This window comes from Pongo abelii, chromosome 11 (assembly GCF_028885655.2).
Source record: "Pongo abelii isolate AG06213 chromosome 11, NHGRI_mPonAbe1-v2.0_pri, whole genome shotgun sequence".
Classification (NCBI taxonomy): Eukaryota; Metazoa; Chordata; class Mammalia; order Primates; family Hominidae; genus Pongo; species Pongo abelii.
The window spans coordinates 52,837,949-52,865,134 of NC_071996.2; the positions used below are offsets into that span (position 1 = coordinate 52,837,949).

The 27,186-nt window shown below is 40.8% G+C and overlaps 1 protein-coding gene across 2 annotated transcripts; it reads right to left on the bottom strand.

The window, feature by feature from the left end:
* Window positions 1-5,898: 5,898 nt before the first annotated feature.
* On the bottom strand, window positions 5,899-25,419 carry RND3 (Rho family GTPase 3). Of its 2 annotated transcripts, NM_001132475.1 has the most exon segments (5): window positions 5,902-7,951; window positions 9,341-9,475; window positions 12,566-12,675; window positions 24,374-24,461; window positions 24,962-25,343. In NM_001132475.1, coding segments are annotated over 5 exon segments (735 nt in total). In that variant the 5' UTR covers window positions 25,112-25,343; the 3' UTR covers window positions 5,902-7,699.
* Window positions 25,420-27,186: the final 1,767 nt, after the last annotated feature.

Here is a 27,186-nt window from a genome sequence, read left to right on the forward strand (position 1 = left end):
GTCCCTCTAAGAGAACACTGACTAATATAAGCCCCATTGATGATTCTAGGTTGTTTGATTAATTTAAACAAAACCATATTTAAATTATCATCAAAAAGATTTTATCAGTATCTAATTGTGGGCAGCACTTAAGGGAATAACACATACAAAAACTATAACCATCTAGGGTCTACTGTTTAAAAACTTATCATTTATGGCCAGGTGTGATGGCTCACGCCTGTAATCCCAATACTTTGGGAGGCCCAGTCAGGCGGATCACGACGTCAAGAGATCAAGACCATCCTGGCCAACATGGTGAAACCCCGTCTCTACTAAAAATACAAAAAATTAGCTGGGCATGGTGGTGGGCACTTGTAGTCCCAGCTACTTGGGAGGCTGAGGCAGGAGGATCACTTGAACCCGGGAGGCGGAGGTTGCAGTGAGCTGAGATTGTGCCACTGCCCTCCAGCCTGGCAACAGAGTGAGACTCCATCAAAACAAACAAACAAGCAAACAAAAACAAAACAACAACAACAAAAAACTTATCATTTACTGTTCTGCCTGTGTCTTTCCCAAACTGACATAATTCCTCTGCCTCTCCTCAATGTGTTTTGTCTCATTAGGGAACTGGAAATGCAACCCAATTTTTCTCTTGAGTGATGTCAAGAGATGGCAAGGAAGGTGTTGCAACATTCTAGCCAGAAAGCTATTTTCTTCCCACTTTGGAAGGACCTCAGAGAATGACAGAAGTGGCCATGATATGAAAGGAACAACTGACAGGTTTTGATTTCTCTTGGCTGACAGCTTCATTTTAGGACTTTGTTTGTCAACCACATCCAGACCTATGCAGCTGGAAGACTGACTTCAACAAATCTAAATGTCTCTTTAAGAGTCAAAACAACCTATTCCTTTTTTTCCAGATACCCATTTATCTATAATTAAGTCAGCATTAAAGGGATTTCCTACCAACTTCTATCTAAAGCTGCAGAAAGGATGACTAGCTACTGCCTGAAGTGGGTTTAACAGATCCTGGGGTGAGCATTAGGAAAGCCTTCCACAGAAAAATGGCTGGGTATGAAACGGGAAGAAAGACGTCATTCACATGGTCGCTCATTACTGAATTGATTGTTTTGATTTGAATTTCTGAATTCTGTTCCTTTGGACAGCTCTGTTCTTTAGGATTCTGTTCCTTAGAATAGCAGGTGTTACTGCTATTATGCTCTTGAGGTTAATTGGTCCTATCATATACATACATACATATATGTGTGTGTGTGTGTGTGTGTGTGTATCTCCTTCCTTCCTCACCAATACACGCTCATACTATAGGCTTGATGTCTTTATTGAGAAAACACGTTACTCCTTTTATCACTGATTGTGAAAAGTAATACCCGCCTGCTTCTGCACATGGCATTAGGAGAACACCTGAACCTTCTCCCTTTGAATCCCAGGCAGAAGGCGAGTTTGCATTTGGAGGACAAAGAAACACATGTGTTTTCATCAGCAGAATTGGACTCTGAATTATTCTCCATAGAATTACAGAGGGAAAAAAATCAACTAAGTGAAATCTGATCTCATCTTATTTGTTCTTTAATCCTTCTAAGAATCTGTCTTTGACATTTAGGACATGAGCAGAGAACAGCAACAACAATAATAACAGAGGGAGGAGAGGACTGTCTGTTTATACTCCCCCAACATTTCTTATCACTCTGAATTGTGATTTTATTTGTATTTGTCTTTCTCACCCTAGACAGGCATCTATAGAACAAGGACAGGGTCTAATTCATCTCTCTGCATGCCCAGCACAGAACACAGCATCTGACACATAGAAAGTACTCAGAGAGTATTTGTTGACTAAGTAAATGACTGGGTCTGCAAAAGCAAAAGGCATCACCCAAACAACTATTTCCATTGTACTATTTTCTACTCTCAGAAAAATTCTGCTGCACTTGCCAGCAGTGCCATATCTGGATTTGGAGGAAACCACACATTCTAATCCCATCAAATGGCAAATACACAGTGACTGGGCCTCCGCAAGCAATAGCCTCCTTGTTGTCCAGGGTCAGGGAGAACAGAGATAGAGAATCTGAAGGCCTGTTTTTAGTCTCTGCCATTAGCTTAGCCACCCTGGGCAAGTCCCTGAACGTAACTAAACTTCCATATTCTTCTTTGTAAAATAGAGAAGTTTGACACAGAAATATTTGATCTGGGGACTATACGTTCATGGATGAGTATCAAGGGAAGTCTGTGAACTTCCTGAAATTGTGTTCAAAATGTTATGGCTATCTGAGCCATACGTATTTTTGCATTTTTAAGGAACAAAGGGTTTATAGCTGTCATTAAGTTTTTTAAAGGAAACCAGCTTTTAAAAACAAGAGGTTAAGAAACCCCTGAATAGTTAATTTTGATGTCTCTTTTTTCTATAAAATGTCTACACTTCTAAGAAAACTTCTAAAACTGCTCTAGCCCACAATATATATTTTTTCCTCTGATTGTCCATTCTCCCCATGATCAGTCACCACCTCAAGATACTTTAAACATTTATGCAAGGCCAGGGTAAACTTCATCTACCTTAGCTGAATCTGGAGCTAGGTCTTTGACTTCTCCAAATTCCACACAGGAATTATCAGTCATGCCCATAGTAAATATTGGATGAAAATTTTCATAGATTTATTTTATCTCAGAACACTCACTCTTTTCCCTCCAATATTCTATGACTTTCAGGACCAGGACCATAATTATCATCTATCTCAAAGGTGCTAAGGAGGCAGATATTAGAGGGAATATTTACTATGAATGTTCTCATAAAAGGCCAACAGGGTGAGGTGATTGTCCAGGAGCTTTGAGGACACTAAGTGGAAAGAGAGTGGTTTCTGATCTACTCAGGTGCGGCAGGGAGGCTATGCGTGAAGGGAGTGCCCAAGGTCTGTGGTAGCAGCTCCATGAGTAAAAACCATTGCCTCATCATCTAAAGAAGCCAAAAGCAAGGGGTGAAGGAAGAAAATAGTTTTGTTAGTGTACCTGTATTAATTTCCTATTGTTCCTGTAACAAATTACCACAAATATAGTGGATTAAAACAATATAAATTAATTATCTTACAGTTCTTGAGGTCAGAAATCTAAACTAGGTCCACAGGGCTGCAACTGTTCTGGAGGCCCTGGGGGAGAATTCCTTTCCTTGACTGTTCCAGCTTCCAGAGGCCAACTGTATCCTTTGGCTCATGCCCCCCTTCTTCTATCTTCAAAGACAGCAGCATAAGCCAGGCATGGTGGCTCATACCGTAATCCCAGCACTTTGAGAGGTGGAGGCCAGGAGTTTGAGACCAGCCTGGATAACATAGCAAGACTCCATCTCCACCAAAAAAATAAAAATAAAAAAAATAAAAATTAGCCAGGTATGGTGACATATACCTGTAGTCTCAGCTATTCAGAAGGCTGAGGCAGGAGGAGCACTTGAGCTCAGGAGTTCAAGGCTGCAGTGAGCTATGATCACATTACTGCACTCCAGCCTGAGTGACAGAGAGTGAGACTCTGCCAAAAAAAAAAAAAAATCCAGCAGCATAGCATCTTCAAATCTCTCTCCGTCCTTCTGCCTGACCCTCTGTCATCTCTGTCATCACATTGCCACTGTCTGACTCTGATTCCTCCTACATAATTGTTATAAAGGTCTGTGATTACATGGGCCCTATCTGGATAATCCAGAATAATCTTTCCATCACAAGATCTTCAATTTGATCACATCTGCAAAGTCCTTTTTGCTATTAAGGCAACATTCACAGTTTCTGGGATTAGGAGGTGGACATGCTTTGGGAGCCATTATGCAGCCCACCACAACACCTTATGTTTGCTTGCATCTATTTATATGCCATAGTTTTATAGAAAGAGTCACATTCATGGAGATTATGTTCAGGAAAGGAGAAAACAGAAAGGGAATTTATGTAGCCAAGTATATGAACAAGTGGTAAGAGGGAAGAACTATGTGCCCAGAGCTGAGAGGAACCTAAAGTTGTAAATAAGTTACCAACTGCCTCTGGGAGACATAAAGAATGAAGGAGCCTCCTCTCACTAGCAATTGATCGTCTTCCATATGTGGTGTAACATATGTGGCTACTGCATTAATGTGCCTGGCTATGTATTGGAATATTTAGTGCCTACCCACTTTCTATGATTCAGTTAACGTCAATGGAAATGACAACCAGATCTGGTGTACTATAGTTTGGTAGTGACTGTCTCCCACTACTACATTATAAATTCTATGTCAGAGATTGCATTTAATTCATGATTATGTGCCAAACTTAGAAAAGTGGCAGGCATATAGTAAGCACTCAATAAATATTTGGTGAATGGAAAAATGATAAAAATAAAAACTTTGAGGTTAAAACAGAATGCTGGTGTCAAAATAACCCAGCAGAAAAAGGATAAGCAGCTTTAAGAGTTTCAGGAGAGTTAGAAGATGAGGTCATTTGAAAAAATTCTTTCCAATAAAAATAACTCCCTGAGTTATTTCTAAGTTTGTACTCAAGACAGACTCCCTGCAAGACTAGAATCTTCTAAGAAACTATTCCTGTAAAAGATTAAAATGAGAGAGACACAGTGTAAGTCTTACTCAGAGTTTGAAAACCACCTTTTAGTATTTAAAAAGGCATTAACCATGATCATTAATCAATAGAAAGGAATGTTCACAGAATGCTTAGAAGAAATGTTTGCTAAGGCAAGAAGTCAGAGAAAACGAAGGCATCCATGCCCAAGGCTGAAGACAAACGTTTTTCTTTTGCTTCAACAAATTAAAGCTGCTAGGAAAGAACAATTGACCAGAGAGGAACATTACTGTACAACATATAAAATACTGCCAAGGTCAGCAAAATCTCAGCTTTTTATTTATTTTTTTTATTTTTCTGTGCCAGTGATTGTTGAGAAATGAGTTTCTTGCAAGCCTGACGTAGACATTGTGCTCCGAAGTTACTCAACACCGAGGATTTGGAAAGTACTTTTATTTCCTTTACTATTTGATGACGAGAATGAGTTACAGACATTTTCAGTAAATCTCTGTGCTTAAAATTGTTTATAAGGCCATTTCATAACGTCAGTGTGCTTTAATTTGTTCACTCATGCTGGATTCTCTGCTTCTCCCTTTGTTTTGGGCTTCTGAGAATTATTTCCAAGCAAATAACTATACCTCCAAGATTCCCAAAGCCACTCAGAAAAAAAGAAGCCACAAGGATGCATTTTTTTATATGAAGTGACTTAGCTGTGTAAAAAGAAGCACTGTTTTAAAATCCCACAGAGTATCTTTGGACACTTATGTAAACTTACATGTAAGTATTTTAGCTGAAGACTGAGAATCAACTGGATTTATGGGGAGATAGTCCTCTCTTTTAAGCTGTTCCATGCTTACTGTACATCTCCCAGGTCAGTGGGGAGACTTGTATTATGTTGTGCTGTGTTATTTATCCTTCCACCAATTGCTGCAAAAGCTGTGTTCTGGGTCATCCCCACAACTGCTGTGAACAAGGGCATGCCTTGTGAGGTGGCATGGGTTAAAGACCAAGGCTTAGGACCCCACAGGGCAGAGGCAAACTAGGCTCATATTAGCATTAAACCTGACTTGAGACTGCATCATATTGCTTCATTCTTAAAGACTTGAAGGATTTCCATATTTTCTACAAGTTAATCTTAGGCAGTATCATGGCTCTTTTTTGTATATGATCAAATCACTTTAATTATGCCCCATTTTTTTCTTGTGATTTGAAAGCATCATGAAAACTTTTATACATGCAGGTTTATCTGTTACTACTATGAAGAATCAAAAAATTCCAAAGCCTTCTAGTTCAGAAAATGTTAGGCCAGATTCTGTAATCACCTATGTTAAAGAACAAAGCTAAAGAGCTAAATCAGGAAGTAGATAATAAAAGACAGATCACATTTAGACAAAGACATGGTTACTTTTTTATTTGAAGAAAAAAAAAGTATGTTTTAATAAATACTGCGGAAACATTGACCAAACAAACATACAAAGTGACTTCAACAGTTTAAAAAATGCAACAAAAGTTCTGCTTTATAACAGTTATAACTTATTTTCTTTTTACAATATTTAAATACAGAAAGCACTCGCCAGCTATTTTGTAATACTGCCCAAAGCATAATGCTGCATCAATCAAAGCATATTATGTTGGTAGAATGTCTGTATTTTATGGGAAATGACTGGAATCGAATTTTCTTGCACAGACAAAACAAAGTGCTTGTAAGACCTAGAACTGAGTGTTGTAATTACCTTAATCTCTCCTGCCACAATTTAAGGGGAGCACAGCTTCAACACTTCAAAAACGAAGCATTATCATGGGAAAGAAAGCTCGTTTTCAACAAGCGCCAACAATAAACAGGTCAGATCTGGTTTCTTCTCTGAAAGAATCTCTAAAAGGAACTGGTCAAAAATATCTGTAAACTATTTTAAATGCTTATTATTTTACATAACAACAGCGACCAAGTGCTGAACACAGACCTTGGCTGCGTCTGTTCAGTGAGGTTTTAGCAATCACACTCTAGAAATGCCCTAGTGTTATGTCAGGACTGAAAGTTTATCATATAATCTTCCACTAGGGATTCTCTAAAGCTTGGTTAAGTGGCATCTTCTCTCATCAATATTCATTTAATGAAAGTGAAATAAACCAACAGATCATCAGATGCTGCCAGTTTTGGAGCTTCAACCCAAAATAATAGTCCTTTTGCTTTGTATTTTTGGTAACTTAATTCCAGACAGCTTTACTCACAAACTGTGCTTTCTGCTACTATTCTTTCCTTCACTCATTATCTTTTCTGGTGAAAACAGTAACTACCTTTTTTCTCTCCTTGGACCATTCTATGACGTCAAACCAAGACACCTTTTATTTGACTTTGCATTTTTATCAACGATGGCAAAAAAAAAAAAATCACACAACTTCTAAACAGCGCACAAAAATATTACATTGAGCAATTTACCACTTTTTAATGACAACCACAATGAAGAACAGAACCATCAGACTGAATAAAAATCGACATTTTTTTTTCCTATTTGATCTATGCGATCTTCGTAGTGCTGGTCTACAAATCTTGCAAGATTGCAAAGGCTTTCCTTAGAACCATCCTACTCAGCTATCTTCAGGAAGGCAAGATTTCAAAGCCTCATAAAGTTTTCCTCTGGATATATCCCATGGGTCCTGATACAATTTCCATTTTAATGATGAGCTAGAAAGAAATTAGATCACATCCTCTAGAAAACTAAATGCTAAGGTCACAGTGCCAGTTCCCCTGTGAGGACGGTATATTAACGTATACTTTTTGTAAAGGAGATTAAAACATTTAAAAATTAAATCAAAGTAGAGATCCATGAATAGATTGTAACAAAAACAAAAACAAAAACAAAAATGCAAGCACCATTCAGAGTGTGGTTTTTCTTCTTGGAGGTACTCGCATCCCCCCTATCTTCCTCTAGCTCATTTGTATCTCTCATTTTTTGGCATATTTTTCAAGTCACACTTCAAAACTCTTCCATGTATTCACTTCTCATCACTTGGTCTACATGCCGAACCTAAGGTCAGGATTCCAAAAAGATGAGTATCCTCTCAAACGCCTCCTAAGCCTCTGGTATACATGACTTTGGCTGTGCACTTCATTTAGACTTCACCTTTTTGTTTGCTGTTGTTTTTTACACTAGATTCCTTTGTCTTCATTAAAGATAATGAAAGATTCACATCACAGTGCAGCTCTTCGCTTTGTCCTTTCGTAAGTCCGTAGCAACTGCCGAGAGTTCTGGTCTGCTAGGCATGTGTGAAATCCGCTTTGTGGCTCTCTGTGATTTGTTCCGCTTAACGTTTTTATTTGTCTTATTTACACATGCCAAGGTGGCAACGTGAAAAATGTCTCTGACGCTATTTTCCGACTGTAAAGCTGAGCATTCGATATAAGTAGCTGCTCCAATCTGTTTGGCCATATTTGCCCCCTGAGAAGCAAAGGAAGGGATTTTAATCAGCAATAAGACTTTGGGGGAAAGTTAGCTAGCATCTTCTAATACCACAAAATAATAACGCATTGCAAAACGTTTGCTGATATGTTAACTGAATTTTCCAAGTGTCACTGCAAAAAAAAAAAAAGTTGTTAAAATGTAAACTGCCTTACTTATTACTTCATAAATATTTGCAGTCAAGAGCCAATCCCTAAGATGCCCAACTCTCATGGCTCATTAGAGGTGTTAGAGCTCTGAATAAATGCTAAAGGCTGATCTTAACAAAGGAAGACCCTGGTTATCAAACACTTAACATGAGGTGATTCAAAGAAGTGTAGAGTGAAGCTAAGGAGGTGATTCATCTTCACTATCAACTGCAAGCAAGAGTTAACTGGTTATTCAGGCTTTCCAGGGTCACAGCAAGCATGGAATGGCCTAGAGAATCTTACTAGTGAAGTAAGTTAGCTGAAGGTCATGAACATAAACTCTGCATTTTCCACACAGCTCTGGCCGTGGCGATGTGGCCTTGAGAACCTGTTCCAGGGCCTCATGGCGCACTTCATTTCTCTTTTCTTGAGGGTAAATGGCATTCAAGACTAGTGACTAGGTTGTACCAAAAACATGGGCAATGAATGAAATTTAAAATCGATTTTGAAATGTATGTGATTGTGTCTTACTTAGGGCCAAAATAAGTTGAGGAAAGGAATAATACTATTGTGACATCTGTTACTTTATGAAACACAAAATATGTAATTTCTAAGTGTGAACCATACCACCAATGTACACAACAATAAGCATGTGCACATCAACCAAACCGACTTATTTAAAATACCAAATTTTTTGCTAATGAGAAATGGAAGACTAAGAAGACTGCAGTATTTAAAATGATGATTCTTAATAAAATTTTGGTATTTCAACCGAACTCTCTTTAGAATCTGGTTGTAGGTTTTATGAGAATGAGCTTTTGAAACTGATTCTCATTTCTAAATACTTGGGGGAAATGCTTACAGAAATGAAGACTCTCTGAAAGATGGTGTTATGGAGTGTTCCACTTTACTGGCAACAGCCTTATTATTGTGCTGCCGACTGTAAAATCAGATTACCTCTCTTAAAGAGTATTACTGATTTTGACCACATTCTCTCTTAAACCTATTTAACTTTAAACCTACTGGGAGTTGCAGAAATATACAAGGTTAGCATAATAACTGTTTATGTACCCAAATATCATGTAATTACACTAATAAATGACAGCATTTTAAATTTCACAACTGACCACTGGGTGAGCCCTTAGAAAAGCAGCTACTTTTTATTTTATTTATTATGAGTGATAGTCCATTTCTTTCACTCTTTCTAAAATCCAGTTTTGCACATGGGCAACATACATACCTGGTCATAGGACACTGGCGTCTGCCTGTGATTGGAGAGCTCTACTAATGTACTAACATCTGTCCGCAGATCAGACTTGCAGCCGACCAACAGCATTTTGGTATTTGGACAAAATTCCTGGATTTCACCTTTCCACTACGAAAGAAAAAAAAAAAAGATTAAAAATGAACAAAGTAACGGTATCCATATCATAAAAACCATTTCTCCACTGGCAGACATTAGAATGAAACTCAAAAAAGATGTTAAAAAAGGAGTGTCCCTTGAGATGAAGAAGCAAAGTTTGCATTTATCTCCTGAACAGATGTGAAGTTTTACAACTTTTTAAGCATTAGAGAATAATTATGTATATTATGATTGATTCTCTCCCTCTGTGACTCATCTGTTGCTACTGAAAGAGACTTGGTAGATGTTGTCCAAAGGTAGCTTCAGTAATGTCTTAATTATTGGTGTGTCTCTTAAAGATAAATGTGTCTTAAGAATAATTATATATCCTAACAAGTGACCACATCCTTCTATGTGTGTGGATCTGATCCTTCTTAACTAGAAAGCTGGGGATAAGGCAGAGGCAACACTAGCACAAGTATGCATTCCCTGATCCCATCATGAAACACTGAAGCATGCCACCACGAGCTGAGGCTCTATTTAAGTACCTGAGATAGTTAATAAAACAGAACATCCTGCCTTGAAGGAGCTTCTGTTCACATGGTTGCATCAACACAGACCATGACATTTGTAAAGGAACATCTCTTGGGTCATCGGGAAGGCAGCCCGTCCTGTAGCTCATATGCCTTCAAGTTAGTTTAAAACTATTTCAATCTATTCCAATTTGTCTAGTTGTTTCATGATCTAACAAGAATTATTAGAACCTTCAGCAATGCCTGGTTTGGAATTCCAACTGTCCTCTTTAAGAACAAGCAAGTGGCTTTTTGTGGCTTCATTTCCTCAAGCTTGAGCTCTGCAACAGCATGGGAGTCAAGGGTTCAGGGCGGTCACAGGAGATCTTTGGCCTTTGAGGGCAGGGCCTAGAGAGGCTGAGATGGGGAAGTGGCGCCTGACTCTTCCCACCCACATTCACAAATATGTAAGTGTTCTACTAAGTACTGTGGCAGTGACAATGATGATTAAGACATAGCTGTGTCTTCTGGAAAGAAATTCACAGAATACTGGGAGTGATGAAGTCATGTATTAAGTATAACACTAGATAAGAGGGACATCCAGCAAGAATAACTTAAAAGATCACTAGAGGAGGCATCTCCAAATCTAGGGGTGTACTTTGGGTAACAAACTCTAGTGCAAACTACACCAGTGGATTCAAAGGAGTAATATACTTTCCATAAGAGCCCATTTTGTCCACTTATTCCTGCCTGCCTTCCTGCCTTCCTTCCTTCCTTCTTTCCTCCCTCCCTTCCTCTCTCCCTCTCTCCCTCTCTCCCTCACTCCTTTCAGAATTATGTAGGAACACCTACCATATGCTAGGTGGCACTGGCATTAGAAGTGGAAGGTGAACTGGAAAAAAAAAAAAAAAGAAATCCTTCCTACTTCAAGTCATTCTAACCTCCTCTTTGATAGTGAAGGACTTAAAGGGTTCCATTAATCAAGACAAACCACAGGGGTTATCATGAGCCTTAAACCTCACAGGAATGTAAAACATACTCATTAATATCTATAAGCCCAACGTCACTATTCATTTGGTCTTAGAAGACAAAAGCAAAATAAAACAGGAGAAAGGCTTTTCATCATAAATTATGCATAGCCTGATACTACATCAAGTAAAATCTCTAGTAAATAAGCAACCCTTTTTATCTCCAGACAGAACTAGACATGTTGTTATGTTGCTCTTCAGCTGTGTAATGACTTTGGCCTCCCTCTGCATGTCTAGCAATTGTTTACAAGCATTAAAGACAGGAAAGGTGTATTCCTGCCTGGATTTGACAAGCATTAGCATTATTTGTGTTAGATATGTATTACTCAAAATTGAAAGGAGCTAAAAAGGAAAAAAGAGCCTTTGATCTATTAAGAAAGTCATATTTTATTGAACTCTGTTTGTAATATTTAGTAGAGACAGAAGGATTATTATACTTCAAATCCTGATTTCACAATGACACACACGCCAAGCAATCAAATATAATAGGGGAATGTAAACTAATAAAAACACACAAAATGCAAATAAATTCCACTAAAAATTAAAACCAAAAAAAACAAAACCAACCTAGCCACACCTGCATGTTTGTCTTTCTCAATCCATACCATACTCAGACTGGGCTGCATGGGTCACCCCTCAGTTGACACTGCCTTGCTCTCAGCCACATCCGGTGTTGAAGCCAGTGTGTGGAGGAGAGGGAGTGCTCCAACAAGGATCTGATTCTGAAACCCCACAGCACACAGGCCAGGGCTGAGAAAATAGCTAGTGGCTAATAAACGCTGATCCATGGACTAACACGGCATGTGTCTTCTACAACTACCTGGAGGCTGAGTCTCGACTGCTGGAGGTCAAGAAACGCCCCTTCCCCCCACTGGCCTCCCTAGTTCCTGTGACCCATCCTGTAATAGATCCTCTTCCTCTTGATCTCCCCCGATTCCTTCCATCCATAGCTTCCTTAGTTAGGTTCCTACGGAACCTGACTTACCTTTGCCTCCATAAACTATGTGTACGTTATAATATATAACATGTTTACAAGCACTGCTTCTATATTACTAGAAAGATACCTGATCATAATTACTAGACAGATACCTGATCATCAGACAATTCATATTGGACACATCCCTATTCCTCCTATACTAGTTCCATTTCTGTTTCTAATAACACCATAACTAAAACACAGCTTCTTTATTAAAATAGGCTTTATTGCATTCCTTTCACTATCTGACTTGAGGTCAAATGTAAATCTGTAAACTAAGATGCAATCTGTTGAGTCACTGAAAGAAGGAAGGAAGACATGAATATGATAGTAATCAAATATAACTGTTTTTAGCTGTACCATTTTCTCCCAAAGGACAAACATGAAGGCCCTTATTTTGTTTCAGAGCTTCATGAAATAAAATTTCAAGCAGGTTCATCATCAAAAAGTGGAAACCCCATTTTGGTGTTAGAGGGTTCTTTCTAGTGTTCAATTACAAACTGTAAGGCAAGGAATTGACTAGAGTCTTTGACCTCCCCAGCAAACCCCACGTTTCTATTTATACATCACCCAGTACTGAAGTGTGTCGTCATTCCCCAGCACTTGCCTTTTTGAGGACACTGTCCAGGGTCTCTGGTCTACTGATGTCAAAGCAAATCAGCACAGCATCCGAATCAGGGTAAGAGAGGGGGCGGACATTGTCATAGTAAGGAGAACCTGAGAAGAAACAAAGATACACAAATTTTCAGATGAGAGTCCCCTTGTCTGTCATGCATTAACTCTACCCTTTCAGGCTAAGTCCTTTGACTGTCACATCATGACCCGACTCCCAGCTTCCCCTAATTCTTGGAAAAGAATTCAAACAGACACACAAAAGCCTGCTTAGAAATATATGATGAATGAAGCCTCACATGTATCTGACATAAATTCAAGAAGAGGGCCAGGATCTTAAGTGAAATCTGTATGGTTCAAAGACTAGGGCCTGAAGTTACCTGCGTAAAGTAGGGAAGCACCTGGGGCCAGGTGGTCTTGAGTGTAAACCTGCCTCCACCACTGAAGAGGGAGGGGGCAAGGTAGCTTTAGGACTCTGTGCCTCTGATTCTTCACTCATAAAATGAAGATGCTGACAACATACATACCTGAGATTAAGTAAACCCGGGCAGTGCCTGACTTTTAGTAAGGGATCAGTACGTATTAACATGGGTATTATGGTTGTATTACCGCTGTTAAAAGCTGAGTGGTAGCAAGAATCATAAACTGAACTACTTCTTGGGAAAGAGACCAAAACTCAAGATCAATTCTGACAGCAGGATGGGGGTGAATGAGGGAGAGAGGAAGAGGGAGGGTTCAACTATGCAAAGAGAAACCACAGTAAACCACATCAGTGTTACCCATCTCTAAGATGTAAGTTTAGATAGGCCACTGACCTTTGAGCTTGCTTATTTTAACTTATCACCAAACCCTATATAGATTTTCTTCCTGTTACAACCAAGAATGTAATAAATGTCATATAGGATCATGTCACTTTTTTACAGAGTCCCATCTCTGAGAGTGACACTGAGGCATGATCCAAGAATCTTAACCTGAATTAAATCCAGGGTACCCTAAAGGTTCAAGGCACCAGCCAATTAATTTAACCACAGAACTCTCTAGTCAATCAAGGAAGTTTCTTCTATTTCTTTAAGAATTCCAAAGGATGGGCAATTACATGAGGCCTATAGTTATGAAATGATTGACTGGAAAACTAAATACAGCCTGCCAAATGCTGCTTGTTTAAGAAATCATTTTCCGTATGCTGACATTTCAGAAGCATCACATGAAAATGATTTTACTAGGCAAATATATACACACATATGTATCTGACCCCAGAGTAGAAAAAGAAAATCTAAACCACCAAACTCTTTTTAAAAGTCTATTTCATTTTGACATCACTTTCCATTTTGAGCAGAAAAACAGGACATGTTGTCCCCCGATAAATCAAAACCTCAATAGGCAAAGTCAGGAAGAGAGACTTAAAAAGCAGCTTTAGAAAAAATATCACTGTTTATATTTCTATCAAAACAACATTTGCTCGGAGGCTGTTCTTGTGATCTAAAAGACACTATAGTCAGCGGGCATCACCCTCTATTCACACAATACACTCTGGGTCCCTGGCATCCGCTGTGGAACCCCAGGCAACAGTGCAGCTTTTTCTCTAGCTCCTTTACAATGGAGAGTGACAACTTCAAGCCACGTGTGTCTGCTAAGCAAGGAAGAAAAGAATGTTACAAGAATCAGGAAGAAAAGTGTGAATAAATAGAGAATTAAGTCAGAGCTGTTCATGAGCTGCAGCAGCTGCCTACCCACATCTGGAACCAGGACCCTGGTAGAGCAGAGGCTGACAGCTGAATGATATTTCCCAGAAGCTTAAAGCGTTTAGAGTTTAAAAAGTCAAGTCATTTTAAGTATGAAGGTATATTAGAATGAGGCTGTCTCTGAAAATGACAAGCCGTGGCTGCCTTTTCAGTCGCTGAAAGTACTCTGAGGTGAAGAGAATAATTCACAAATAGTTCACTCATTTGAACATTCGAAAGGCATCAGAAATGAGATGGTTGAACACTATTTATGGCTACATTAGTATTTCCATATTAGTTCTGAGAAGTTCACACTTTCTCAACTAGAACCTTTCCTGTTTCTGTGTCCAAAGTCTAACTCTAGCACAGCACCTGCTGTAAACATTTGAATGACTCTTTCCAAACAGGCAGTCAGAAAATTCTAGATCATAGAGTGGAGCTCCAAATACTGGACATATAAATGAGAGTTTCCTCTGCTCCTCAAAGTCTGCAAGAGACAACCTGATCCCAGACCCAGGAAGGCAAAGCTGCCAACAGTTAGGATTGTCAGAAACCTAACGAGGCTTCAGAGATCTCCTTTCCCAGAAATCACTCACATTAGGAAAAACCACTCTCTCCCTGTGGAGAGCTTCCAGTACAAGCAGACCTAGTATCCTTAGAGAACTGTTCCAGGTACCTACCAGCTCCTTTCAGGATACGATTTGTATGATGCTAGAGTACTCACTGCTAATTCCAGATGTAATACTGCTCTATGACAATGGAGACCATCTTTTCCAAATAAAAAAATTAGGAAAAGTGATTGAAGAAATACAAAGAGGATAAAAGAGTTTAATTAAAATTGAGACTGCCAGGAAAATCCTGAGGAATGGTTTCAACATTCAGGCCACCGCATGACTGCTGGGAATACCCCTCCCTTTGTGGACTATGTTTCCTGTCCCCCACCCATTTTATGGCCACAAAGGAGATCTGGCTTTGTGCTCAGCCCTGTGTCACCTGCTGGAGACTGCTACCTACTAAAATCAAGTGGGCTGGCTTCTGTGCTTAGTGCATATATCTAAATATCTGCAAAATTTAGACTCTGGCCTGATTTTAAAATGAAACAGAGTTCTCCAGTTAAACCAGATTTTCAGGGAAGTTTGTATCTGCTTTTGTTTTTATCTGGTTAACAGTGTAAGCAAAAATACATATGTAGTGCAAAGGTTTATGAGAAATAAACCACTGTGCTTGTGGAGGTAGACAGGTAATTTTTAAGAGGTTTAACATGATCTAATTAGGGATGACACTTTGATCCCATTCTATTACTTTTGCTAATTAACAGTGCTGCTTTCAGATCAACACGAGTGTCCAAAGGTACTAGTAAACTGATTCCCATATTTCTTAGTTATAAGCATAATTTGACTGCCAATGACAAGAGTAATTTATTTAAAATAACAAGACCATTTATTCACTATATTTTTGATAGGTTAAGTTTATCTTGTCTTAGATAGAAATATCTATTGTCTCTATTTTTTCATAGTGAAAAATATTGATATAGAATTATCAAAGAACTGTCCCACCAGGAAAGATGTAACTCATTAGCTCAGCAGGACTTTCAGGATAAAAAAAAAAAAAGCAAAACAAAAAAACAAAAACACACACACACAAAAACACCTCCTGTGTAACTTTACAGTGTTTACTCTGTGTTTAAGCACTTGGAATTCTTCTTTTTCTTCCCCATAAAGCCCAAGAGACTGCACAAAGGAAGTAAGACAAGCAAAGCTGGAGAGGGCACGGTGGAATCACAGGCATGCGTGAGACAACGCATGCCGAAGAAAAGGAAGAGGAATTCCAGAAATGACTCTGTGAAGCGAGAAGCAATATAGAGGGGCAGAAATGACACCAAAGGAAGGAGCTGAAAGTAAGTGGGTAAAGCAGGAACAATACCTGCCCCTAACTCCTATATCCCTCCAGAAAAGTCTTAAAACACCCTGTGAAGCCAAACAGCAAAAAAAAAAAAAAAAACTTCTATAGGTGTTTTTAAAAGATGCACATGAAAAACTCCCAAGGTGCTAACTGTAGAACTAAACACAGCACAAGCAGGAGGGATCAACATCTTTTACTAAGTATGAAAGTATTCAACTTTAACTGCAGTACGTGGTAGGTATTGATACACATAGAGTATGTGCTCCAGTACCTAAGAATGGACTAAAGTCCAATAACATTTAGGGACTGCGTTTTGCTTGTCAAATGAAACTCTTTTTCAGCATGTGGAATAGGCTTCATGCATATGGAAATTCTCAGATGCAGCATTTCTCTGGTACTATATGAAACTTTAAGCTCACAACCCTATTCCAAGGTCCTTTTTAAGTAAACTGCCACACCTCTGAAGGAAAAACTTTGGGAAACTCTATATTGTAAAGAAACAACTACACTATATATGCAAAATGTGTACCCCCCTCACCCAGAAAATATAGTTGAAAGGCTTTGCTGGGGATAGATTGGAACAAGTGTACACTTGGGGTTCTCTGAGTTGCTCAAGTTTGGCAAACATCATCAAAGTTCTAGAGAGCTTTTGAAATTTCAGATCTACCCATCTTTGTATTCAAGATCATTAATTCCGGGTGACAGCAAAATTTCCAGCCAAAGAATAGTCACAACGTGCCTCACCCAGAAACTAATTCTTCAGACACATACCTGCCTGCTGAAGTCACCTTTTCACAAAGATAGAACACACCATATATGTACATAGTTAAATGTATACGTAAGAAGATTCATGCCCAAAAGAGAGGCTTTATGGAACCTTTTGCAAAGTACCAGTTTAAACACTGTGAGAGGCTTTAGAGGAGTTGGAGAACTGAAAACTCTTCTTGTTGAATATTTCATAAATATAATTTATTTAACTTGAACCTTCATTTGAAAAGCTTCCCTTTCCCCCTTAAGAAATTTTTACCAAGAAGAGTAAGCTACAGCTATTGCATATTTTTGGCAGAGAAAAGTAGATTAACTTTTGGTATTTTTAGTGACCACCATGAGCACATCTGAACGCTGCAGCATGTGAGAGGGCATGATCTGCCCAATTATTACAAGATTGCATTTCCTCATGCCATCTCTAATCAGAGTAAAAGGTTTAAATTAGCAGCAATCTCAAGAATGTGAATCAAGTCTGGGCAGAACTTTTGTATCTGACTCAGTATAAGACTGTTTAGTTCTTGTTTCAAGTAGTCTGCACAACAAATACCATGCCTGCAAATATGCAATAAACACTCCCAGGAAGAATATTTTGTTTATTTCTTCCATGGATTCAGATAATAGGAACTATGAACAGATCTTATAAAATTTTGTGGGCATTTATGTGTTGCTATTAAAATGGAATAAAGATTTTCTATTTCTGGGGGCAATGTAGATACAAAATTAGAAAGTCAGACAGGTAGATATGTTTGGCCTTTAAATAAAGGTTTAGCTTTAAACTCCTAATCTTATCAAGATACTTAAAAATATGTAAGAATCAAAATATTTTACTGACAGTGGAACCATGGTTAAGTCAAGAGCTTTAGGGATAAGAGTATATGTATATGAATATGCCTAAAAGTAAATAGGGATAATGGATTCAAGTTTTTGTTTCATATGATATCTAAGAATCAGATTTCTTGGAGTAGAATCCCATGAGTGAATTCATCTTTCCACAAACTATGTCATCAGGCTCATTTTTCAAAACCAATGTGCACAACACCTGGTCAAACTTCTGAGGCAACTACATTCCGTGTCAATAAAATATCTGCTTTGCCAAGGGAGATTCTGAGAAAGTGGCCAATACGTAGCAACTGAGAAGTCATTTAAAGGACATCAGAAAATGACTGAGCCACGACTAACTCATTTGGCAGAACCCGTCAGGCACCATGAGATAACTGGAGAAAGTATTGGTCCTTGGTGTCATATTTACATGCAAAAGAACTGGATTAATGAGGAAACATCTGGTTATTTCAGGTGGTATCAGAATGACCAATTTGGATGCTTCATTGAAATGTGCAACTTAGCGAGAAACCAGATTGGAAAAAAAACAGCACTAAATGGGGCTAAAAAAAAATCTACAGACAGATGTAGACTTAGAGCATTCATACCACCCCCTCCCCTTTTTAGGAGGTTCCTTGGTTTAAATGGAATTTACTGCATGGTGGACAAATCTCCAAATGCAGTTTTATGTACTGCTTATTGGAAACCACCATACAAACTATCTGTTTTACCTTAACCCAGGTCTCTTACATAAGAGTTTCAGTGTGAAAACTCGTTAAGAATTAAACCTAGTTTTGAAACCCTAAGCTCCAATGGATCATTACGACCTGATGAAATGCTTGGTTTCCTGCAATTTCACAGTTGATATTCAAATCCCATGCTTCTCTGGCTCCTTCATAAATTCTTAGCCTCTTCCTTTCTCCAAGAAGGTTAATTTAAGTTCTAATTCTCAGCTTCCAGAATCTTGTTTTATCTGAGAGCCACAAAATGTAAGCAAGTTTCCACGTGGGAGGAACGTTAAAAACTTCTTAGAACTTAGTCAACTTCTAGAAAGGAAAGGAATTGTGGTGGGCGTCAATGACCATTAAGTCATGAGTTAGGGAGCCTGGGCTACCCATGTGGCCTTCAAGAACTCTTTGGATCTTGTTGTTCCTTGAAAAATCCAGCTTTAGAACCTCCAGGCTCACCTTCCTATAAACAGGTATTACAGCACTAGACAGGAGGAAGTCCTTCTATGTCCTCTGTTTGTCCTGTGGGTATTCAAAGAAGGTTGTCAGGGAAGAAGGATGTCTTTACCCTGTTCAAATCTCAGTCTACAGGCATCTCCTCTCACCTAAACACCTGACACTTAATCTGGGCTTCTCATTTTATTTCTTTTGTTAGCTTGGGGAAGCCTGAATATTTTAAATTTTATTGTCACTCGTGTTTTCACCATGTCTGTCTTATCACATGGTGAAACTGTGAGTACCTAAGAGCAGAAGCTGCTCTCACCCAGCTCTGTACCCCTCCCATAGCATCTATCAGATTGTATTCACACAGAAAGCACTAAACCATGTTTACTGGGTTTATAATCATTTTTATGTCTTGTCTAGATGTGTTCATTTATATGCTAAATCACCAAAAAAAAAAGGGGGGAGGGGGAGAGAGAGAGCAGTGATCTCTTTTTAAGCTGCTTTTCTGGATTAATTATATACTAATCTCCAATACTGCTGAACCATTTCCATCCCTATTAAGAAATATTTCATTAGAGAGCTTGTCACCAAGACCATTCTTCATACTTGATGTATAATAATCTAAATATAACAGCTTAGATAGACTTCTGTTTATAGAGAAGTTTGTCCTCATATTAAGGCCATTAGGTAATTAAGATATTTTTCCTCTCTTTTTCTCTAAGAAATAAAGGATACCACCTTAAGTGTTAATAACGCTAAAAACTAAAATAGGAAACACTAACTTTAGCACTTAGGGCTTAAAAGAAACTTGGATCATGACAAGATTCAAAAGAGTGTTCATGAGGCAATAGCATAGTTATTGTGGGGAATTTTAACAGCTGAATTGAATAGGTTAAAAGTAATAATAAGCCTTAAATAAAATGTGCATTAACTTGCCTTGGTTAAAAAGCTGGAATGAATGATTATTACTCCCTAAATCACATGTGCTGAAATTACACTGCAATCAAATCTCTTAGGAAAAGATACGGTGATCCTTAAATGACTACATTTCTATTATTAGTAGGCATTTGGCTTCATGCTACAAATTACTTCTATGCTTGGCAAGTGTGGCCAATTTTGAAGCACAAGATATTAGAATTACTTTGGTCTTACTTATTACTTCACAAATGAAACTATTACCCATTGTTTGGCAGAAACTCATTGGGTGAAATTTGAAAATCAATGGGAGCATTTCTGCAACTATTAAGAATGTTCATTTTATAATGAAAAATATTTTTTAGGAAAATGAAGAAGTTATGGGCCTTAAAAATTCCTTCTTTTAGATGATTCCTACAGCATTTTTACAAAGGTTTTGTTTACTTTTGTTGGGGGGCTGCAGTACTGTAGCCCTAAGAATCGACTGCAAAATGCCTTTTGTAGTTGCTTTAACTGGTGTGTGCAATGGGGCGGGGTGGGGGGTGGGTGGTAGCTGTTTCCTATCTGAAGAGGATCCAGAGGATCTATAAGCCCTAGGATATCTGACAAAGGAAAAACATTGCAACCAAGTGGAAAAGGGCACTGGGGTTCAAGGACCTGACAAAATTAGGTGCATCATGAGTTGTTAATGAAATACACGCTAAACCAGAAGAGCTTCTTTTTCTCCATTACCCCACCTGAACTGTATGCTTCTTAGGAGCAGGACCATGCTTAATTAACACTGTATCTCTAAGGTCTTAACAGAGGGCCTGTTTATAATGGATGTGGAAAAAAAGGAAGAGATGGATGGAGAAAGGGAGAAAGCAAGGAAATATTAAGTTACTGTGCCTTAAAAAGCAGGAAACTTTTTTTTTTTTTTTTTTTTTTTGGTGCAAAGAGACTTCACATATCCTACTTTCACTTGGTAATCTTTCCCACATCCAAATTGGCAGAGTTTTGCCTATGCATGATCATGACTGCTGGGGGCAAAAGTAGACCCCTTATGAGAAGCTGTCCAACTAAAGAGGCCAGATAAGAGAGGAACTGTTTCTGTCTTCTAAATGGTTGCCCTTCTGCTAGGAGGGTAAACAGGACAGGAAATATCATTCAAAGGACAATGTTCACCCCATCTCTCTCCCTATATAAGAGCAGTCAGGCACACCCAATTTTTCCTATATAAGTCTCTTTCACAGAGTTCTAGGAGGGAAATAAAAAGTGCAATTTATCTGACATTTAGAACTTTACAGACTTGGCTGGGGTCTTTTCTCCAGAGTTAAATTGATGGCCTTTGGAAAAAATAAATATATCAAGAGGCATAAGGCATATGCAATTATTTTTACAATCTGAACTAAATAAATGTTTTAGTGGGCAAAGAAAATGTCAAACATTTACCAAAAAATAATCCTGTCCAGAAATTTGCCATGAAAAGCTGGGAATTAAATGGAAAAATGTTAAAGATCCTTGAAATAATTAGTTGCTGATGCAATGGTTCCTGCTAGATATAAACAACAAATCACCTTTGATGGAAACAGGCTATTCTTAGAATTTAAGTAAGCAGTGCTTGGTGACTGTGTTTAACTAACATTTCACCTCATGAACAACATAATGGAATTCTAAATAATTCCCTTATGCCCCTTTTTTCCATTTGTTTAAATCTAAATTCTAACTAAGATTTCATTACTGGACAATTTTGCAGTACAAAATTTTCTTAATCACATTTTCAAACCTTTATATTTTAGTTAAACATACATAAGTTTTGGTTTCATTAAATAAAAAGACAAGTGATTATTTCACTACAAACTTCATTTCAGATGATTATCTTTAATTCGATGAAAGGCAATGTTTATAAAGTTGCCATTCTTTGTGCACAGGTAATTCAGTGTGAATAAATGTCAGGGAACCTCATCTCCGTGGCAACTATGCATATCATTACTCATTTACTCATTCACCAGATTTTATTGGATAACTGCTGTATGCAAGGCATTGCGCTATGTGTGCAGAGTCTACGAACTGTAGAGTTTTGATTAAATGCATGAAGATACCTGAAGTGGTATTTATCTGCACATACAAGGACAGCCTCCAACTATAAACTGTCCACATTTTGTTTTATGTTCTAGCCTTTATCAAACAATGTGTCTTTTCTCCCCTAGAAGAATCAATTTAGCCCTTTAGGCATCGATTCCAAAATATCCATTGGTGGTCCTGTGACTCTTGAAGCTTGAGATAGGAAATGTATAGCCCAGCATTCCTATAAGCCCACCCATTCCCCCTCCCTGTCCAAATGGGTTTCATTCCCAAATCCACCAGGAAGCCTGGCTCTGCCCAGAACCTGGCTTGCTTTGTAGGCTGTGAAAACCCCAGCACGGGATGCCAGATCCCCTAAGACTAAGAGCTGAAGCCAACCAACATCCTGGGAAACAAAAAGACCTGCCTGTCCAGCCCAATAAAGCCAAGAAGTGTACAGCTGGGAGAGATCCTGCACATCATCTAACTCAGTGTCCTCTTTTTACAGATGATGAAAATGAGACCCAGGGAGGTAGGGGATTTGCACACAGAAATCCATGGTAACCAGGAGCTAAGATCTAAACACAGCTTTGTATCAACGACTGGTTCAGACACACTGCTCCATCCCGTGCCAAAATAATTTTTATCGTGCATTAGGTCCAAACAGGGCTGCCGGTCGGGGCAGGGAGTACTGGTGCTTATTATTGGTACCACACCAGCTGTGCCATCCAGTAGGCATAACAAATACATACCATGATATGTCTGGGAATCAGAGCCCATTAAGTACCAGGCTGTATAATAATTCTGATAGGAACTACTTAAATAAGGAACCACTTGAATTCCGTCTACCAACACCTTCTCCAGAGTTTCGAGTCTGTGTACAATCCCCAACAGAAAACACGGCGGCAAAGTCCTGATTCTGCTGCCCTTGGAATGGCTGAGAAAGAGCCGGACTCCAGGGGGAAACAAAATCAGCCCTTCTCACTGCAGCAGTCGGAGCATCTGGCACCGACCGTGAGAGGCGCTCGCTCGTGCGAGACTTCTCGCTTGCCTTTGTGCTGGGACTGCCTCTGGCGACCCTGTCAGTCTGGTTCCTTCCTCTTGCTCTCTGAATCCCCGTGTCCCTCGGGGCCTCCAGCGGTTCAAGCCTAGGGTTGTGGGAAGCTCACAGAAACACCTCCACGAGGCCACTCCCCGCTGGGTGCGGCTCCACCTCAGGGCCTCCCCGCCTGACGGCAAACCTGTTTGTTGGCACTTGAGCGTTCCTCCTCGCCAGTTTCACCCGGATTTGGCTCGGTCCACCAGCAACTCAGCTCCCTGCTAAATTCCCAGCCCTATGCGCAGGGGCCTTTACCCAGCCTTCCCAGTGGGTCCTGCTTTTCCATAGCCGACACCCTTCTTGGAAACAAACTCGCTGGACACCACTGGTTAGGGCGGCGGGTGCCTATGTCCCAGCCCAAGACCTCAGATGGTGCCCCCCTGCCACTCCCCGGCCTTTGACCGGGCCCAAACCCCTAACTCAGCCGGGGGGCCGGATGCCTTCCCACCGGGAGGGTACCTAGCCCTCCCTACCACCGCGCGCCAGGTAGGTGGGTGGGCGCATGGGAAAGCAATAACCCGGCCTTGAACCTCAGACCCATGAATATAACCCACCGCGGCGCCAATAATTCAAGTAGACTGGAAGGTCAAAGGCGAATAGTGTTGCCCGCGGCCTTGGAGGCAAGCCGAGTGGGGGATGCAATAGATGTCAGGAGGGGCTGGTGTGGTGAAGGGGAAACGGGCGTGATCACCGGGATGGAGTGGGGGAAAAGGGAAAAGCTCGGTACAGGTGGGCATCGAGGCGCCGCGGGCGGCCGGCGGCGCGAAGAGGAGGCCCAGCTGCTGCCCGGCCCATGCGCCACCAGCGCATTCCTGGCTGTAGGCGTCACGGGCGCCGCGGCTGCCTGCGCTCAGTTTCTTTCCCCCAACAGCGACAATTGCACGTAACCGCGTCGCCTCTGGGATTTTCTCCCGCCTCCCATCACCCCCGCGGCGCTCCCCGCCTCCCCGCCAACCAGCAGGTTAGATCTAGGAGGGGCGCCGGCTTTGAGCTGGGTGGTTCCGCCAAGACGCACGCAGCGCCTATGCAACACCCCCCAATATCGGGCCACCTCGGCCGACCCAAGGCGACTTGACCACTGCTCCGGGGGCCGACTGCGCCCGGCCACCTGGCCACTAGTGGCTCCAACCGCGGGGTCACCCGGCGGGCACACAGCGCCCTCCTCTCCCCACTGCCATCTCCTCGTCCACGCTGTCGTCTGCCGCCCCCACCCAGAAGGGATACAATTTTCGCCCAACAGGAACCGTGGGAATCCCCTGGGAGGGGCGCAGGCGGCTTGTAGCGCGCGGTTTCCCGAGACCCGCCGCGCATCTCCCAGCGGCTGGAAACCCGCCCCAAGCGCCACGCGGTCCTCCCACTCTTACCCGAAGTGTCCCACAGGCTCAACTCTATTCTTTGTGTGTCGATTTCAAAACTGGCCGTATAATTCTCAAACACTGTAGGAACGTAATTCTGGATAGACAAAATGGGCAAAAGAGGAAGGAAAGAGGGCAAAGAGGTTATGTTTAAACGCACGACGCCCATTGAACACCCTTCGCCTCCCCGCTCCCCAACTAAGAAAGAAAACCCTCACACATCAGACCACACACTAAGCACATGGACCCTTTCCGAAACCCCTGTCCTACTCCCCACTCAGCCCACCCGGCTCTCACAGACCTGCTGACCCGAATCTCCCAACCCCAGGTTATGCTCACAGGAACGAACAAGTTTCAGGAGCTAACCACCCCATGTGCAGGCGCGTCCCAACCCTAAACGCTTCCAACGCACTTTCCCTTTCTCCGCAGTCTAACCAGGGGAAAGTAGTAAGGGGAGAGAAAGACTTTTTTTTTTTTTTTTTTTTTTTTTTTTTTTTTTTTTTTAAAGGAAAAAGGGATGAAAGCGGGGAAGCCCACCTCGGGACTGGGATCCCACTGGCCGACCCCCTCCTGGAAGCCGCGGCCGGCCACACTCACCTCGGGGAAGCAGTCCTTGGCGAAAACATGGAGCAGCGCAGTTTTTCCACACTGACTGTCTCCCACCACAACTATCTTGCATTTCACGTTCTGATTAGGATCCATGATAGATTTGCTGGATAATTTCTGGCTGGCTCTTCTCTCCTTCATTGATGTTGCCTTATTTTCTCTTGGAACAGGAATTTTCTCTTAAGAAGAAAATATATATATATTTCTCTCTTTATAAAAAGCAGATATAAAAATAAATCGCAAGGCTGATGGGCAACCCCTGAAACGCGGCGCAGACGAGGAGAGCGAGAGGAGCAGGCTGGTTACTCCCCTCCAACAAGTTTTAAGCCTGACTCCTCACCGCGCCTCCCAAGTCCAATTCCGAGCCGACTGCTTTGTTTCACGCTCTCTGCGCGGCTTTATACGCCCGGCCTTCCAATCCTCTTCTTTCTCAATGAGAGGAGGAAACTGATCTGCCTCCTCCCCTTTTATGGAGCCTGGGAGTGAGCGCTGTTGGCGTTGCATGCCGAAAATGTAAGCAGTGCGCCCTCTAGGGTGCCCATTCGGGATCTATTTCAGACCAAGGCTCTTAGACAACATGAAGACCCCAAAGATGCTTTGCTGACAAGTCCACACGGCAAGGTGGGAAACTGGTATCTGTGCATATTGATTTGAACTACAATCCCTTTAAATATAGTTTAATAGGGGCTTATCGGTAGAAGCCTCATGAGCATTTATGAAAATAAAAACATTTCCCACCCAAGTCAAAGGACAGTGATAAAACATAGGAAGCAAATCTTGGGTGGAGAATAGTTGAGTGGTTCTATTTTTTTTTTAATGGTTTGTATCAGGTACATAGGCCATGGACCAATAGATCAGCCTCTTTATTCCAGATGCAAGAACAGGCTTGGCTGGGTCACAGTAGTAGACTGGCTTCTGAAACCTGTCAGTTTCAGTTGTACAGGTGGAGGCAGAAAGGTTTTGAGGGGTAGGTACAGGAGGTGGGAGGGGAGAAGAAAGAGAAGGGGAAGATGCCCATGACTGAGTGACAGAGGCCATTGGAAACTCAACCCTACTGCGCTAGGGACCCAAACACTTGTCAGCTTAGTTGCACCTCCCCACACTTGCAGTGAGGGGACTGGTTGGGGGGGGCAGATTTTGATACTGTTAATTCTTTATCTATAGCCTCCATCTTCCTGGAATCAAAGCACCCTAGACTGGACTGAGAAGGCACAAACATCTTTAGCTGAAAAATAAAAATACAACCCTCCACCCTCTATTCTGTCCTCCTCCACATCCATCTCCCTAGCCCTCCAACTCTTCCCCCCAAGCAAGAATCTTAGAAAGGACCAGAATAGCCCACACATTTGTTCTTTTTCTATGAGAAGTCTTTCTTTTTCTCATCTTCATCTCCTGCACCCCAAATGCTCAGGAGATTTCAATTGTTACAATGTAGTAGCACATTGGCCAAAACCAGCTTACATGGTCCCCTATGGAGACTCCTAGGCTTGTAAATGAGAAGAAGATAAGGTGAAAGCAAACAAATCAGAAAGTTCAACATGGGAAGTGAAAAGGCACAATGAAGAGTGGTCAAAAGCACTGATGTAAGTAGTGGACTGGTAGGGCCCCTGAAGCCCAGGGGACCAGGAATGATGTCCTATTTGGGGCTGAGAAAATTGGAGCCCCCTCAAAGATCATTGACTCAGACTCCATCGGTGGGTCTGTGTTTACACAAGTGGAGGGTTGACCCACAGACAAGCGGGTTGCTGGCGCTGCTAGGGTTCCTAGAGCAGCCTTTGCCAATGTTTGTTCTTCTGAGCTTTAGTTCCCTCCTGACACAAAGGGTGCCATGGCCCAATTAGTGAGGGTGACACTGTACCCACATCACTCACTGAAGATTCACCAAGCACACTAATGTTAACAAACATTTAAAAATCCCAGAGAAAAGCAGACTATTTAACATAGTTTAACGTAGCATTTCCCAAAACTACTTAAACACAGGAAACATTAATCAAATTATTCACATGTTTGTTTACTTGCTTAAAAAGCAATGGGCATAGTAGTTGGGGCAGGAGATCACAAAGAGGTGTATTTGGGTCCCCAACTTCACATTTTCTGTATGACTTTGGATGGATTATTTAGCCTCTCTGAGCCTCAAATTCATCATCTGTAAAATAGGAGTCATAATGGTAATTATGAGGTAATGCAAGTGAAGTTTGCAGAATGGTTTCTGGCAC

Excerpts from the sequence above, each read along its gene's own strand:
- RND3 (XM_024242936.3), bottom strand. The coding sequence starts at position 25,043 with ATGCAAGATAGTTGTGGTGGGAGACAGTCAGTGTGGAAAAACTGCGCT. Across the intron at positions 12,676-24,961 it reads CCAAGGACTGCTTCCCCGAG|GTTCTCCTTACTATGACAAT; the intron begins GTGAGTGTGGCC and ends GTTTCTTCTCAG. Across the intron at positions 7,952-9,340 it reads CGCCAGTGTCCTATGACCAG|GGGGCAAATATGGCCAAACA; the intron begins GTATGTATGTTG and ends TTTGCTTCTCAG.